Source organism: Pongo abelii, chromosome 13 (genome assembly GCF_028885655.2).
Source record: "Pongo abelii isolate AG06213 chromosome 13, NHGRI_mPonAbe1-v2.0_pri, whole genome shotgun sequence".
NCBI lineage: Eukaryota > Metazoa > Chordata > Mammalia > Primates > Hominidae > Pongo > Pongo abelii.
In genome coordinates, this window is record NC_071998.2 from 116,459,854 (window position 1) to 116,475,639 (window position 15,786).

The 15,786-nt window shown below is 44.2% G+C and overlaps 1 protein-coding gene and 1 pseudogene across 1 annotated transcript in view; both read right to left on the reverse strand.

Annotated features, from left to right (window-relative positions):
- Positions 1 to 14,458, reverse strand: part of PPP6C (protein phosphatase 6 catalytic subunit) — a 41,798-nt gene extending 27,340 nt beyond the window's left edge. Inside the window, exon 1 of the mRNA XM_002820206.6 lies at positions 13,783 to 14,458. Coding sequence (XP_002820252.3) covers positions 13,783 to 13,857 — 75 coding nt within the window. The 5' untranslated portion in view covers positions 13,858 to 14,458. The remainder of the gene's footprint in view (positions 1 to 13,782) is intronic.
- Positions 1,119 to 13,776, reverse strand: LOC129048013 (NADH dehydrogenase [ubiquinone] 1 beta subcomplex subunit 3-like; annotated as a pseudogene).
- Positions 14,459 to 15,786: the final 1,328 nt, after the last annotated feature.

Sequence of the window (15,786 nt, forward strand, 5' to 3'; positions counted from 1 at the left end):
CAAAAACTAGCTGGGCATGGTGGCATGTGCCTGAAGTCCCAGATACTCGGAAGGCTGAGGTGCAAGGATCGCTTGAGCCCGGGAGGTCAAAGCTGCAGCGAGCTGAGATTGTGCCACTGCACTCCAGCCTGGGTCACAGAGCGAGACCCTTTCTCAAAAAAACAAGAAAAGAGAAAATGGATTGATGGTGGTGAAGGGGTGGCTGGGCTGGGGTTGGAATGGGGACAAAGGAGTAAGCAGGGAGATCAGGTAAGTGTCTCCTATAATAATCTAGGTAAAAGTTAACTGGCTTGGACAGGATAGTAGAAGCAAAAAATAGGGAAAATAGATTCCAGATGTTATCTGAATGTAGCATCTGCTAGATTTATGACCGGCTGGATACAGGGTGTTAAGAGAAAGTAAAGAAACAAGGATGACTCGGGGTTTCTGGCTTAAACAATTAGAAGGCTGGAAATAATCATTACTGAGACAGTTACCAACTCCAGGGAAAGCAGATTTTTTTATTGTGTTTTTTTTACCCCTGTAAATAAGACTATTTTTTGGAGCAGTTTTAGCTTCTCAGCAAAATTGAGCAGAAAGTAGAGTTCCCAGCTGGGCGCGGTGGCTCACGCCTGTAATCCCAGCACTTTGGGGGGCCGAGGCAGGCGGATCACGAGGTCAGGAGATCGAGACCATCCTGGCTAACACAGTGAAACCTCATCTCTACTAAAAATACAAAAAATTAGCCAGGCGTGGTGGTGGGCACCTGTAGTCCCAGCTACTCGAAAGGCTGAGGCAGGAGAATGGCCTGAACCCGGGAGGTGGAGCTTGCAGTAAGCAGAGATGGCGCCAATACACTCCAGCCTGGGGTGAGAGCAAGACTCCGTCTCAAAACAAACAAACAAAAAATCTTAAAGAAAGTACAGAGTTCCCTCGCTGGGCACAGTGCCTTGCGCCTGTAATCCCACTACTTAGGGAGGCAAAAGCAGGAGGATCGCTTGAGTCCAGGAGTTCAAGACCTCCCTCAGCAATATAGAGAGACCTCGTTCTCCATAAAAAGGGGGAAAAAAAAGAAAAAAAGAAAAAAGTACAGAGTTCCCATATACCCCCTGCCCCTCCCCCCAGACAGCCTCCCCGCATCAACATCTCACACCTGAGTGGTACGTTTGTTACAGATGATGAGTATACACTGACATATCATTATCATCCAAAGGCCATAGTTTGTTTAAATGAGGGTCACTCCTACTGCACATTCTATAAGTTTTGACAATTGTATAATGACATGTACCTACCATTATAGTATCATACAGAATAGTTTCACCTATTCAAACTCATCTCCCTCCAACCTCTGAAAACCACTGATCTTTTTACTGTCTCTATAGTTTTGCCTTTCCCAAAATGTCATATAGTTGGAATCATATATATATGTAGCCTTTTCAGGTTGGTTTCTTTCATTTAGTAATATGTATTTAAGGTTCTTCCATGTCTTTTTATGGCTTGATAGCTCATTTCTTCTTAGCACTGCATAATATTTCATTGTCTGGGTATATTACAGTTTGTTTATCCATCCACCTAGTGAAGGACATCTTGGTTCCTTCCAAGTTTTGGCAATTATGAATAAAGCGGCTATAAAAATCTATGTACAGGTTTTTGAATGGACATAAGTTTACAACTCATTTGGGTAAATATCAAGGAGCAGGACTGCTGGATTATATGAAGAGTTTGTTTAGTTTTATAAGAAACTGCCAAACCGTCTTCCAAAGTGGCTGTACCATTTTGCATTCCCACCAGCAATGAATGAGAATTCTTGTTGCTCCACATCTTCATCAGCATTTGGTACTGTTAGTGTTCTGGATTTTGGCCATTCTAATAGGTATATAGTGGTTATCTCATGGTTGTTTCACTTTGCATTTCCCTAATGATACGGAAGGTAGAGCATCTTTTCATATGCTTATTTGTCATCACTATATATTCTTTGATGAGGTGTCTTTTGTCGATTTTTTTGGCATATATGTATTTATTTTACTTTATTATATCTTACTAATATTCTTTAAGGGACAAACCAGGCAAGTAGGCTACAGTGAGGAAACCTTAGAGAGTTAAGAAACCACTATGATACTTCCGGGTATTATCTTCAGTGATGCTTCTTACCTTTATTCTGGGACTCCAGGTAATAATATTCAGCTCCTACAGCTACCACAAATGCAGCAAATCCCCATTTGAATCTTTGTAATAATGCACCAACAAAGGAAACATTTCTGCAAAGCCACCCACGTATCTCCAAGCTTCACTGCGGCCCAATAAATCCCTTAGCCCTCCTGCAGCCAGCTTCTTCTAGATGGTTTCTACTGGTGTCCCTTCTATCTTCCATTGTTTATAATCTGGAAGTTCCACTTTACTATCTCCATGTTCATGTCCACGTCCATGGGCCACGTCTTGCAAGACTGTGAGAATTGAGGAAAACATATTGCGATGTGCCTTCCACTTTCACACCTAGATGGTGAAAGTGTAATTTAGCACAACCATTCTGAAAAACTGGCATGATCTGACAGCAACTTCCTTTTGTCCATTTTTTAATCAGATTGTTCATTTTCTTATTGAGTTTTAAGAGTTATCTGTAGGCCGGGCATAGTGGCTCACGTCTGTAATCCCAGCACTTTGGGAGGCCGAGGAGGCCGGATCACCTAAGGTCAGGAGTTCGAGACCAGCCTGACCAACACAGAGAAAACCCATCTCTACTAAAAATACAAAATTAGCCGGATGTGGTGGCGCATGCCTATAATCCCAGCTACTCTAAAGGCAAAGGCAGAAGAATTGCTTGAACGCGGGAGGCGGAGGTTGCGGTGAGCTGAGATCGTGCCACTGCACTCCAGCCTAGGCAACAAGAGCGAAACTCCATCTCAAAAAAAAAAAAAAAAAAGAATTCTCTGCATATTTTGGATAACAATACTTTATCAGACATGTATTTTGCAAATATTTTCTCCCAGTACATGGATCATCATCTCATTCTCTTGATAGGTTCTTTCACAAAGCAAAAGCTTTTAATTTTAATGAAGTCTGGCTTATCAACTATTTCTTTCAAGAGCAGATTGTTTTGATTTGTTTAGGTTTGGTTTGGAGGGTGGGAAACTACGAATATAATTTTTTATTTTCATTTATTAGATGGAGTTTCATTCTGACTCCTCTCCATGGAGGTTGCCCCATGCACCAGCCTCACCAGGTCTGGGGGGCTAGCTAGGCATGCTCCCTCCTCTGAGGCTTTGTACTTTCTGTTCACTCAGTCAAGAACGCTTTTCCCTAGACATGGGCTTGGCTATCTCTCTTCATCCAGCTTTCCTTTTCTCTCTCTCTTTTTTTTTTTTGGAGACAAAGTCTTGCTTTGTCGTTCAGGCTGGAGTGCAATGGCGTGATATTGGCTCACTGCAACCTCCACCTCCCGGATTCAAGCGATTCTCCTGCCTCAGCCTCCCAAGTATCTGGGATTACAGGCACCTGCCACCACGCCCAGCTACTTTTTATATTTTTAGTAGAGAGGGGGTTTCACCACTTTGGCCAGGCTGGTCTCGAGCTCCTGACCTCAGGTGATCTACCTGCCTCAGCCTCCCAAAGTGCTAGGATTACAAGTGTGAGCATCACACTCAGCCCGAATATAATTTTTTAAAACAACTATTGCAACATAATTCACCTACATAAAATGCATCCCTTTGAAGGGTAAGAGTCAATGGTTTTCATTATATTCACAGTGGTGGCAACCATCACCATAATCAATTTTAGAACATTTTCATCACCCCAAAAAGAAACCGTATACACATTAGCAGTCACTCCCCTTATCCCCATACCAATACCCCACAGCCCTATGTATTACCTCATAAATAATAATAATCCAACCTTGACCACAACCACTCAATCCAGTTAGTCCTTGCGAATAGCGGCTGTCTTTCCAGTCAATTTCAAAATATCAGTGTTGGACAGCATCCTACTTCTATTAATAATCCATTAGACCTATGATACATATTTATTATTTTTATAATAATTAGCATCCAAAGTTTGCAACCTATTTGCATTAAAGAACAAATATGCCAGGAACTGATGAATGGATTCTACGTTTGGCCTGTACTTTTTTTTCTTTTTTTGAGATGGAGTTTCGCTCTTGTCGCCCAGGCTGCAGTACAATGGCGTGATCTCGGCTCACTGCACCCTCCGCCTCCCAGGTTCAAGCAATTCTCCTGCCTCAGCCCCCCTAGTAGCTGGGATTACAGGCACACGCCACCATGCCTGGTTAATTTTTGTATTTTTAGTAGAGACAGGGTTTTGCCATGTTAGCCAGGCTGGTCTCAAACTCCTGACCTCAGGTGATCCACCCACCTTAGCCTCCCAAAGTGCTGAGGTTACAGGCGTGAGCCACTGTGTCTGGCCGGTTCCCATATTTCAATGTGCCAGAATTTTCGCTGACATGTAACTGGTTCTCCTAGTGCATAAGGCCTCCTAAACTTGAAGTCATCCCTGGTTACCACCCCATACACTATGTGCTAGCCTGAAAATAACAGTGCACTATAAACTGAAGAACATAACTGTGAAACTCTGTCAATCTGAAAGATTGTCTGCAGAACACATGTAAACTACCTAGCAGCAGCCTTCAACCAGGGCCTAGGCACACTAACTAGAGTAAAATTACAGCTGCGTCCTACGACTGCCACCTCTGCTGACCCCAACTGAGGATTTAGAGAGCTATGTCTCTAAGCCAAAGCTACCGCCTCTCATCTCTAGTTTGGCAGTAGCTTACAAATCGCTATCACGCACACACAAAAATAAGAAGTCTATGAAATCTCACTATAAACGCTACGTGACTCAATCAACTACACTCACAGCGGCCTCAAAGAGCCCTGCCTTGTCATCATGGTGAAGACACATGCTCCTCTCCTCCCAAACCCTTTACACAGCTTTATCCCAAATTTAGGGTAAACTATACCCCTTTCTCCTCATCGTGCCCAAATATTTTTTCTTTTTTTGTGTGTGTTCTGTTTTCTATTTATTTATTTTTTATTATCCTTAAGTTCTGGGATACATGTGCAGAACGTGCAGGTTTGTTACTTAGGTATCCACATGCCATGGTGGTTTCCTGCACCCATCAACCCATCATCTACAATTGGTATTTCTCCTAATGATATCCCTCCCTTTACCCCTGACCCCCCGACAGGCCCCAGCATGTGATGTTCCCCACCCCTCTGCCCATATATTCTCATTGTTCAACTCCCGCTTATGAGTGAGAACATGCGGTGTTTCATTTTCTGTTCCTGTGTTAGTTTGCTGAGAATGATGGTTTCCAGCTTCATCTATGTCCCTGCAAAGAACATGAATTCATTCTTTTTTATGGCTGCATAGTATTCCATGGTATATATGTGCCACATTTTCTTTATCCAGTCTATCATTGATGGGCATTTGAGCTAGTTCCAAGTCTTTGCTATTGTGCATAGTGCTGCAATAAACATGCAAGTGCATTCGTCTTTATAGTAGAATGATTTATAATCCTTTGGGTATATACCCAGTAATGGGATTGCTGGGCCAAATGGCATTTCTAGTTCTAGATCCTTGAGGAATCGCCACACTGTCTTCCACAACGGTTGAACTAATTTGCACTTCCACCAACAGTGTAAAAGTGTTCCTATTTCTCCACATCGTCTCCAGCACCTGTTGTTTCCTGACTTTTTAATGATCGCCATTCTAACTGGCGTGAGATGGTATCTCATTGTGGTTTTGATTTGCATTTCTTTAATGATCAGTGCTCTTTTTCATATGTTTGGTGCCCAACTACCTTCTAATCCCTGAACAGGAAGGGGTACATAGCCATCATTCTTAGCAGACCTCTATGTCTCTTCTCTACCTTTTCCTCAAGACATTTGTTCACAGTTCCATTCTATTCTCTTTTTTTTTCTTTTTTTTCTTTTATTATTATTATTATCATTATTATACTTTAGGTTTTATGGTACATGTGCGCAATGTGCAGGTAAGTTACATATGTATACATGTGCCATGCTGGTGCGCTGCACCCACCAACTTGACATCTAGCATTAGGTATATCTCCCAATGCTATCCCTCCCCCCTCCCCCCACCCCACAACAGTCCCCGAAGTGTGATGTTCCCCTTCCTGTGTCCATGTGTTCTCATTGTTCAATTCCCACCTATGAGTGAGAATATGCGGTGTTTGGTTTTTTGTTCTTGCCATAGTTTACTGAGAATGATGATTTCCAGTTTCATCCATGTCCCTACAAAGGACGTGAACTCATCATTTTTTATGGCTGCATAGTATTCCATGGTGTATATGTGCCACATTTTCTTAATCCAGTCTATCAATGCCATCCCCATCAAGCTACCAATGACTTTCTTCACAGAATTGGAAAAAACTACTTTAAAGTTCATATGGAACCAAAAAAGAGCCTGCATCGCCAAGTCAATCCTAAGCCAAAAGAACAAAGCTGGAGGCATCACACTACCTGACTTCAAACTATACTACAAGGCTACAGTAACCAAAATAGCATGGTACTGGTACCAAAACAGAGATATAGATCAATGGAACAGAACAGAGCCGTCAGAAATAATGCCACATATCTACAACTATCTGATCTTTGACAAACCTGACAAAAACAAGAAATGGGGAAAGGATTCCCTATTTAATAAATGGTGCTGGGAAAACTGGCTAGCCATATGTAGAAAGCTGAAACTGGATCCCTTCCTTACACCTTATATAAAAATCAATTCAAGATGGATTAAAGACTTAAATGTTAGACCTAAAACCATAAAAACCCTAGAAGAAAACCTAGGCATTACCATTCAGGACATAGGCATGGGCAAGGACTTCATGTCTAAAACACCAAAAGCAATGGCAACAAAAGCCAAAATTGACAAATGGGATCTAATTAAACTAAAGAGCTTCTGCACAGCAAAGGAAACTACCATCAGAGTGAACAGGCAACCTACCAAATGGGAGAACATTTTCGCAACCTACTCATCTGACAAAGGGCTAATATCCAGAATCTACAATGAACTCCAACAAATTTACAAGAAAAAAACAAACAACCCCATTCTATTCTCTGTTCTGTCTCCCAGTTCCCTCTTGCCCCCACAAACACTGGGTTCTAAACTTTCAAAATTACTTGTTTAGTTGATCTTGTCATCTAAAACATACTACTTCTTTTATCTACTTTTACGTACTGGTATTTATAAAACACTCTTAGCTTTAAAAATAAAGATCTCACAGCCAGGTGTGGTGGCTCACACCTGTAATATCAGCATTTTGGGAGGCCAAGGCAGGAAGATGGCTGGAGGCCCAGAGCTCAAGACTAGCTTGGGCAACATAGCAAAACCTCATCTCAACTAGCTAGCTAACTAACTAACTAAATAAATATCTAGCTAACATTGTATTTCACACAGTCTTTATATAAAGTCTCTACTATAATACAGATCACTGGGAATGAGAAGTTAGGAATCTGGAATGACCATGATATTCATTCACACGCTTATGATCCAGAAGGTAGTATCTGTATCCTCAGGCCAGATCAGAGTTTCTCAACCATGGCACTACTAATTATTCATTGCAGGGGGCTGCTTGCTGTCTTGTGGATGTTTAGCAAAATCGCTGACATCTACACCTACCAGATACCCATAGCAACTTCCCACCCCTCCCCTGCCCCAGCTGTGACAACCAAAAATGTCTCCAGACACTGCCAAAAATCCTTTGGGGGGCAAAATTGCCCCCAGTTGAGAACGACTGGTCTAGATCTTTCTCCTGAGTTTGATACTATTAGAACAGTGTTTAGAGCACATTTGGCAATCAATAAGTAGTTGTTATCTAAGTGACATAAGTATCCAAGAGTAATTCTGGACACCTCTATCTCGATGTCTTAGCTTGGCAGCATCTCAAACTCAATATGGCCCAAACCAAACTTCCCGTAATCCTTAATCTAGTTATAGTACTAAGTAATCCTTGCCAGAAACTAAGAAATTATGCTAAACTCTCTTCATTATAACCTAGACCAAATCTGTTAACAGATGCCACTATACCTTCTTCATTTCCTTTCCAACACAACAATCACTTATCATTGCCTTATCTCGGACTCTCATATCACCGGGCCTACTGCTTCTACGACATTTTTTGCGCATTCCAATCCATGGTCCACAATGCTGCCAGAATAAACATTTCAAAAGCCTACTGTCATTCTCCTTCTTAAAAACTCCTCAAGCGTATTCCTCCGTTTATGGCAGTGTTTCCCAAACATCAAATACCATTTTCATTATTTTGTCATATTCCTACCACATACAACAGTGTATCCCTGTAATAATTTTCTTTGAATCTACTTTTATTTTTAGTTAGCTACATTTTAAACAGTATCATGAATCACAGTATGATTTTTCTCTAAAATATAAAAGCATTTCAAAGTGTTCATGCACCACCTAAAAGATAACAATCTAAGTTTAACAGCCTACTCTTCTATGATTTGGCATCTTTCTTTTCAGTACCACCTCCAGCCACACCAAACCACTTCAAGTTCCCCGAACCAGCCATGTTCTTGCAAATTACACTATACCATTGCACATGGTATTTATTCTGTTTGCATGTTCTTTCCCTCTCATTTTGTCTACCTGAACTCTGTCCCTCCTAACTGCTCCTTTATGAAATCGTCTCTGACTCTAAAGTTACATACTGCTTCTTCTGTTTGCCAACACCCTGGGCAGCCTCTATTACAGCCTTTGTTTACCTCTTTACCTCCCTTACTATATTGAAAGCCCCTCAAAGGCAGACACAAGTATCCAATTCTGCCCCTGGCACCCACAGGTAACACAAGGAACCATGTAAATAAGTGTTTGTTGGCTGGGCACAGTGGCTATAATCTCAGCATTTTGGGAGGCCAAGGCAGGAGAATCACTTGAAGCATTTGGGACCAGCCTGGACAGCATAGCAAGATGCTATCCTTTAAAAAATTTTTTTTTCTGCCAGGCACAGTGGCTAACGCCTATAATCCCTGCACTTTGGGAGGCCAAGGTGGGTGGATCATGAGGTCAGGAGATTGAGACCATCCCGGCTAACACAGTGAAACCCCATCTCTACCACAAATACCAAAAAACTAGCCAGGCATGGTGGCATGCATCTGTAGTCCTAGCTACTTGGGAGGCTGAGGCAGGAGAATTGTTTGAACCCAGGAAGCGGAGGTTGCAGTGAGCCAAGATCGCGCCATTACACTCCAGCCTGGTGACAGAGTGAGACTCCATATCAAAAAAAAAAAAAATTAATTAATTAGCTAGGCACACTATTGCACACCTGTACTCCCAGCTACTTTTGAGGCTGAGGCAGAAGGATCAATTGAGCCCAGGAGTTTGAGGTTGCAGCAAGCTACGACTGCACCACTGCACTCCACCCAGGGCAGCAGACTGAGACCCTACCTCAAAAAAAAAAAAAAAAAAAAAAGAAGAAGAAGAAGAAACAAGTATTTGTCACAAAGCAGTATACAGTTTGAGTCAATAAACCTTTACTGATTATCACATACAGGGCAGTGTTCTAAAATTGTGGAAAACACAAACAAGGAATGGCCAAACACAGTGGCTCACGTCTGTAATCCCAACACTTTGGGAGGCTGAGAAGGGTGGATCACCTGAGGTCAGGAGTTCGAGACCAGCCTGGCCAACATGGTGAAACCCTATCTCTACTAAAAATACAAAAATTAGCCAGGAGTGGTGGTGGGTGCCTGTAATCCCAGCTACTCAGGAGGCTGAGGCAGGAGAATCGTTTGCATCCGGGAGGCGGAGGTTGCAGTGAGCTGAGAACGTGCACCTGCACTCTAGCCTGGGCAACACAGCAAGACTCCATCTCAAAAAAACAAACAGGCCAGGCTCTCACCTATAATCCCAGCACTTTGGGAGGCCGAGGTGGGTGCATCATCTGAGGTGGGGAGTTCGAGACCAGCCTGAACAACATGGAGAAACCCGGTCTTTACTAAAAATACAAAATTAACTGGGCATGGTGGCACATGCCTGTAATCACAGCTACTCAGGAAGGCTGAGGCAGGAGAATCGCTTGAATCTGGGAGGCAGAGGTTGCAGTGAGCCAAGATCATGCCAATGCACTCCAGCCTGGGCAACAAGAGCGAACAAACAAACAAACAAACAAAAACAGTTACATAGATTTGATCCAGTACTAGTGATGTGACCATTTCCAACTTAGCGAAACAGAAATTGTGATTAAATCTGGAACATCGTATGCATTTAGTATTTTATCTTCTAATAAATTTAAAACACAGGTAAATTTCTGTCTTCTTTTCTACCAGAACAAATATCTTCCATCATGTTCATTAAGTGGCCTCAATGATTTCTTTTCTTAATAGAACGTTTTATTTTGCCTTTACAGCCTCAGAAAAAGTACTCCTGGCATACTTTCTTGGCCTAATTTTAGGTTGCACTTCATGCCAAGAAACAGAAACAAAATTAAATTTCTTTAAATACACCAGAGATGAGCAACACAACAAATTAATCTGATAAAAGCATTTCCAAGACAGAAAAAAAGTCTCTAAAGAAAAATTCAGAATTCTTTTGTCTTGGTTGCCCAAAACACATATTTTTAAGTTTATTAAGAAATGGATACAGGCCTAGTGGCTCATGCCTGTTATCCCAGCATTTTGGGAAACCAAGGTGGGAGGATTGCTTGAGCCCAGGAGTTCAAGACTGGCCTGGGTAACATAGCAAGACCCTGTCTCTACCAAAAAAATAAATAAAAATTAGCTGGTCATGTGGGCACGTGCCTGTGGTCCCAGCTACTCAGGAGGCTAAGGTGGGAGGACTGCCTGAGCCCAGGAGGTTGAGGCTGCAATGAGCCATGACTGTGCCACCACACTACAGCATGGGTGAGAGTGAGACCATGTCCCCGCCCCCCCAAAAAAAAAGATAAAAAAATTTTTTAAGAAAAAAAAAGAAACAAATACAAGTCAAGTACAATGCAGCTGTGTTTCAACAAGAAATAAAATGGTCTAAAAACTGTATTTCCTTAAGGTAAGAAGGAAATCTAATGTTTATCAAATAAGAGGTACAAAGAATTCCAACAGATTTTTCTTTCTTTCTTTCTTTTTTTTTTTTTTTTTTTTTTTGTGAGATGGAGTCTCCCTCTGTCACTCAGGCTGGACTGCAGTGGCACATTCTTGGCTCACTGCAACCTCCGCCTCCCTGGTTCAAGCGATTCTCCTGCCTCAGCCTCCCAAGTAGCTGGGATTCCAGGCACCTGCCACCACCTCCAGTTTATTTTTGTATTTTTAGTACAGACGGGGTTTCACCATGTTGGTCAGCCTGGTCTCGAGCTCCTGACCTCAAGTGATCCACCCGCCTCAGCCACCCAAAGTGCTGGGATTAATTACAGGCGTGAGCCACTGCACCTGGCCAGATTATCTTTCAAATCATTTCAGCGCCCAATTTCTTTTTTTTTTTTTTTTTTTGAGACAGAGTCTCGCTCTGTCTCCCAGGCTGGAGTACAGTGGTGTGATCTCAGCTCACTGCAAGCCATTCTCCCTGCCTCAGCCTCCCAAGTAAGTAAGCTGGGATTACAGGCACCCACCACCATGCTCGGCTAATTTCTGTATTTTTAGTAGAGAGGGGGTTTCACCAAGTCGGTCAGTCTGGTCTCAAACTCCTGATCTCAAACGATCTGCCCACCTCAGCTTCCCCAAGTACTGAGATTACGCCACTGCACCCTAGACACATTTTCATAAAAAGCAACACTTTATTCATCATACACACAAAGTTCAAAAAAGCTTTATGCATGATAAATAAAAAGAAAAAATTCCACGTCAATTCACTGACATGCAATAGTCAACCACACCTACGGGATTAATAATGCTACTAAGAGGTCTGGTTAGTTTTCCATGAATTGGGTCCCAATGCTAGTTGTATCCTTATTCCCTTAAAAAAACCACATAGCAGAAAGAAGCCACAAAAGGAATGTCTGAAGGACTCAGATGAGCACAAATGCTACATTACTACTAACGAAGGCTGTCCTTATTTGAAATTTTTCTATTGAAAACGGGAGAATGCACAAGAATGACTCCCCTATCATATGCCACATAAAATTAACAGGTAAGTACAATTCAGTCACATTCACAACAGCACGTGTGGCCTCAAATATTATGCATACTTGTTGACTGATGTTAAGTATCAACTTACTGTACAAAGAAGAAATAAACAAAACAAAACCCACAGTAATATATTTCCTTAAGAATACACTGAGTCGGGGCTGGGCGCGGCGGCTTACGCCTGTAATCCCAGCACTTTGGGAGGCCGAGGCGGACGGATCACGAGGTCAGGAGATCGAGACCACCCTGGCTAACACGGTGAAACCCCGTCTCTACTAAAAATACAAAAAATTAGCCAGGTGTGGTGGCGGGCACCTGTAGTCCCAGCTACTCGGGAGGCTGAGGCAGAAGAATGGCGTGAACCCAGGAGGCGGAGGCTGCAGTGAGCCGAGATGGTGCCACCGCACTCCAGCCTGGGCGACAGAGCGAGACTCCGTCTCAAAAAAAAAAAAGAATACACTAAGTCGGATAAATACTAGCACGAGCTGATAAGCACTGCTAGAAACCTAAGCTCTGATTTCAGCAAATGCATAGAAACACTTTTCAAAGAAGCAGTATACCTAGGCCGGCGCGGTGGCTCACGCCTGTAATACCAGCACTTTGGGAGGCCGAAGCGGGCGGATCACTTGAGGTCAGGAGTTCAAGACCAGCCTGGCCAACATGGCGAAACCCCGTCTCTACTAAAAATACAAAACAGCCGGGCGTCGTGACGGGCGCCTGTAATCCCACCTAGTCGGGAGGCTGAGGCAGGAGAATCGCTTGAACCCGGGAGGTGGAGGTTGCAGTGAGCCAAGATCGCACCGCTGCACTCCAGCCTGGGAGACAGAGTGAGACTCTATCTCAATTAAAAACAATAATAATAATAATAATTAAAAAGTTTTAAAAAAGAAAAGCAGTATACCAAAGTCATTCCTTTACCCATACATACATTTACTCTTACTTGGACTCAGGAGTAACAAGGAACTCACCTCCTTTAGAAAACCAAGAAAATGAAATACTGAGTTAAGAAGGGGTTAAGGAGAAAGTATTTGTATTTATTGAGAACCAACTACTTTATCCACTTCAGTAAGCTCAACAACATACTCAGAAAAGGGATTCACCTCTGAATTAGCAAAAGAAAACTGACGATACTAAAAAGCAATTTGGAGGAGTGGCAATGAAGAGGGACGACCTGACATTCGCTCCCGCCAGTACCAAACCACTCGGGCCCACCGCCTTCCCCTTCCTCAGAGACCTAAACACACTGGGGCCGCGTTCCGGGAGCCGGTGGCATCTCCTGTCAGACGCCGGCCACTCCGCGCTGCTGTCACCTCCGGTGGAGGCGACCCCATCCCGAGGGCACTGCCGCGGGGGCTCGGCTCCGACTGCGGGAGACCGGGAGATGGGGTGGGGAGCCGAATCTTCTAAACAGAGCTGTTACAGCTGCGGGTCCTGGGGCAGCCCGAAGGCCAGAAGGGGCGACCCTGGGACAGAGGCCGCGACATCCCTCGGGATCCCCACTGAGGCAACCAGGACAGCATTCGGGGGACTCGGCTCGCGCGACCCTCGGCGTGACGCCGGGTTGGACCGGCTCGACTGGCAATGGGGGAGGCCCTCCACCGCGACTGGACTGGATACCCGGCGGGGATCCCGGAGAAAGGAAGGGCGGGCCGGCGGGCGCCCCACAGCCGGAAGGGGCGAGCCCGCAAACAGGGCTCACCTTCAGGTCGTTCTCTGGCAGGTACTTGCACAGCCGCGCTATTTCCACATACTTGTCCAGGTCTAGCGGCGCCATTTTAGGAATAACAAGCCGCGGCAACAGCGGCGGCGGCGGCTGTAGCAGCGGCGGCGGCAGCGGCGGAGGCCGAAGCCGGAACTTTCCCTGCGTCACGTCCGGCCCGTGAGTGGCGTCTGCGCAGCGCCGTTAGAGCTCGACCTGCTTCTCCCTGCTACGTCGGTACGCCCGGCGCCCCCTCTGGCTGAACCCCAACTGCAGGCCCCAAGCGACCCCGCTTCGGTCCACCCCGCGAAACCTGCTGGGACCCGTAGTCGTCTGCCGCGGGGGTGCTGGGATGTGTAGTTTTCTGTTGTGGACAGCCACCCCTCTCTTTTCCTCCCGTTCCTCCAGACTTTCACCTCCGGGCAGCCGGCGAGGCTTTTCCGGGGCAAAACGGCGGAGTAGGTGGTCCTAGCCACTCACTGGTTTGTTTTTCCAACCCTTTTAAGCACTCTCTCTCCAAAATATCTTCACTTAACAATTGGGTAAGCCTGGCCGTAGTAACCGTTTGCACCTTTCCAAGTCCCTGTGAAAACCTCGCGTAAGCCTGTGGCAGAGATGTCAGGCCCCAGTCTTCCAGCCTGAAAGGAAGGGAAACAAATATTATTAAAGCATTTCTGATGCTAAATGCGATACAAATGATATTTTCCCTTTTAATCTTCGTAACGATTGATAGGAAAGTGAGGCTTGGAAACTGTAGTTCACCCCAAATCTCACAGGGAACAAAATGGTGGGGTCAAGATTGAAAAATGGATTAAGCTTAAGCATGCTTCCAGTGAGAATCCCACGAGGGCAGGGAGTTTTTTGCTGTAACTCCAGCACCGAGAACAGTATCTGGTACTAGCATACCTTCAGCATTCGTTTATCCAACCACTGTTTATTGAGCAACAAAGATGTGCCAGGTACAGCTGCAGGCGCTTGCAGTACTTCGTGAACAAAATAGACAAAGATCTCTATTCTATCTGTAGCTACAAAAAATACCAAAATTAGCCTGGCGCAGTAGTGCGTGCTTGTGGTCCCAGCTACTCTGGAGGCTGAGGCAGGAGAACCCCTTGAGTTGGGAGGCGGAGGTTGCAGTGAGCTGAGATCGAGGCACTGCACTCCAGCTTGGGCGACAGAGCGAGATGCTCCTCAAAAATAAATTAGTAAAAGGAAGCTGCTGTATGGGACTAGGGGTGGGAGTGCAATGCCTGTAGCTAAGAGACCAGTTAAGAGACTGTTATGTAATCCAATAGTAGCAGGCTCTCAATAAATATTTGTTGCTCAAGAGACCCTGGAATTAATCCTCTTGCTCTCTAAGGTATATTTTGTGGACAATTGGCTAACCCTGAATGAGATATCTGGGTGAACTTCTTTGTATTATTCTTGTAATTCCTCTGAAAGTATGAAATTGTTTCAAAGTAAAATTAATTTTTAGAAGTTTGTTGCAGAATGAATGATGCCCACAAGCATTCATTTCTTCATTCATTAAACTAATAGTTATATAGTGCCTATTGGCCAGGCCGCGGTGGCTAATGCCTGTAATCTCAGCACTTTGGGAGGCCAAGGCAGGCAGATCACCTGAGGTCAGGAGTTCAAGACCAGCCTGGCCAACATGCCGAAACCCCATCTCTACTAAAAATACAAGATACTGGGGAGGCTGAGGCAGGAGGATCACTTGAATTGCTTGAGGCAGAGGTTGCAGTGAGCTGAGATGGCGCCACTGTACTCCAGCCTGGCCCACAGAGTGAAACTCCCTCTCGAAGAGAAAAGAAAACAGAGGTTACACAGTGCTTATGATGTGAATAAAACAGATATGATCCCTGCCCTAATCAGGCTTACAATCTGCTGGGAAGAGACAAACAGTATTTATTTATTTACATTTACTGGTTTATTATTAATATAAAGGATATTACAAAAGATACAAATGAAGAGATGCATAGGGTGAGGTAATTAAAATTTTTTTTG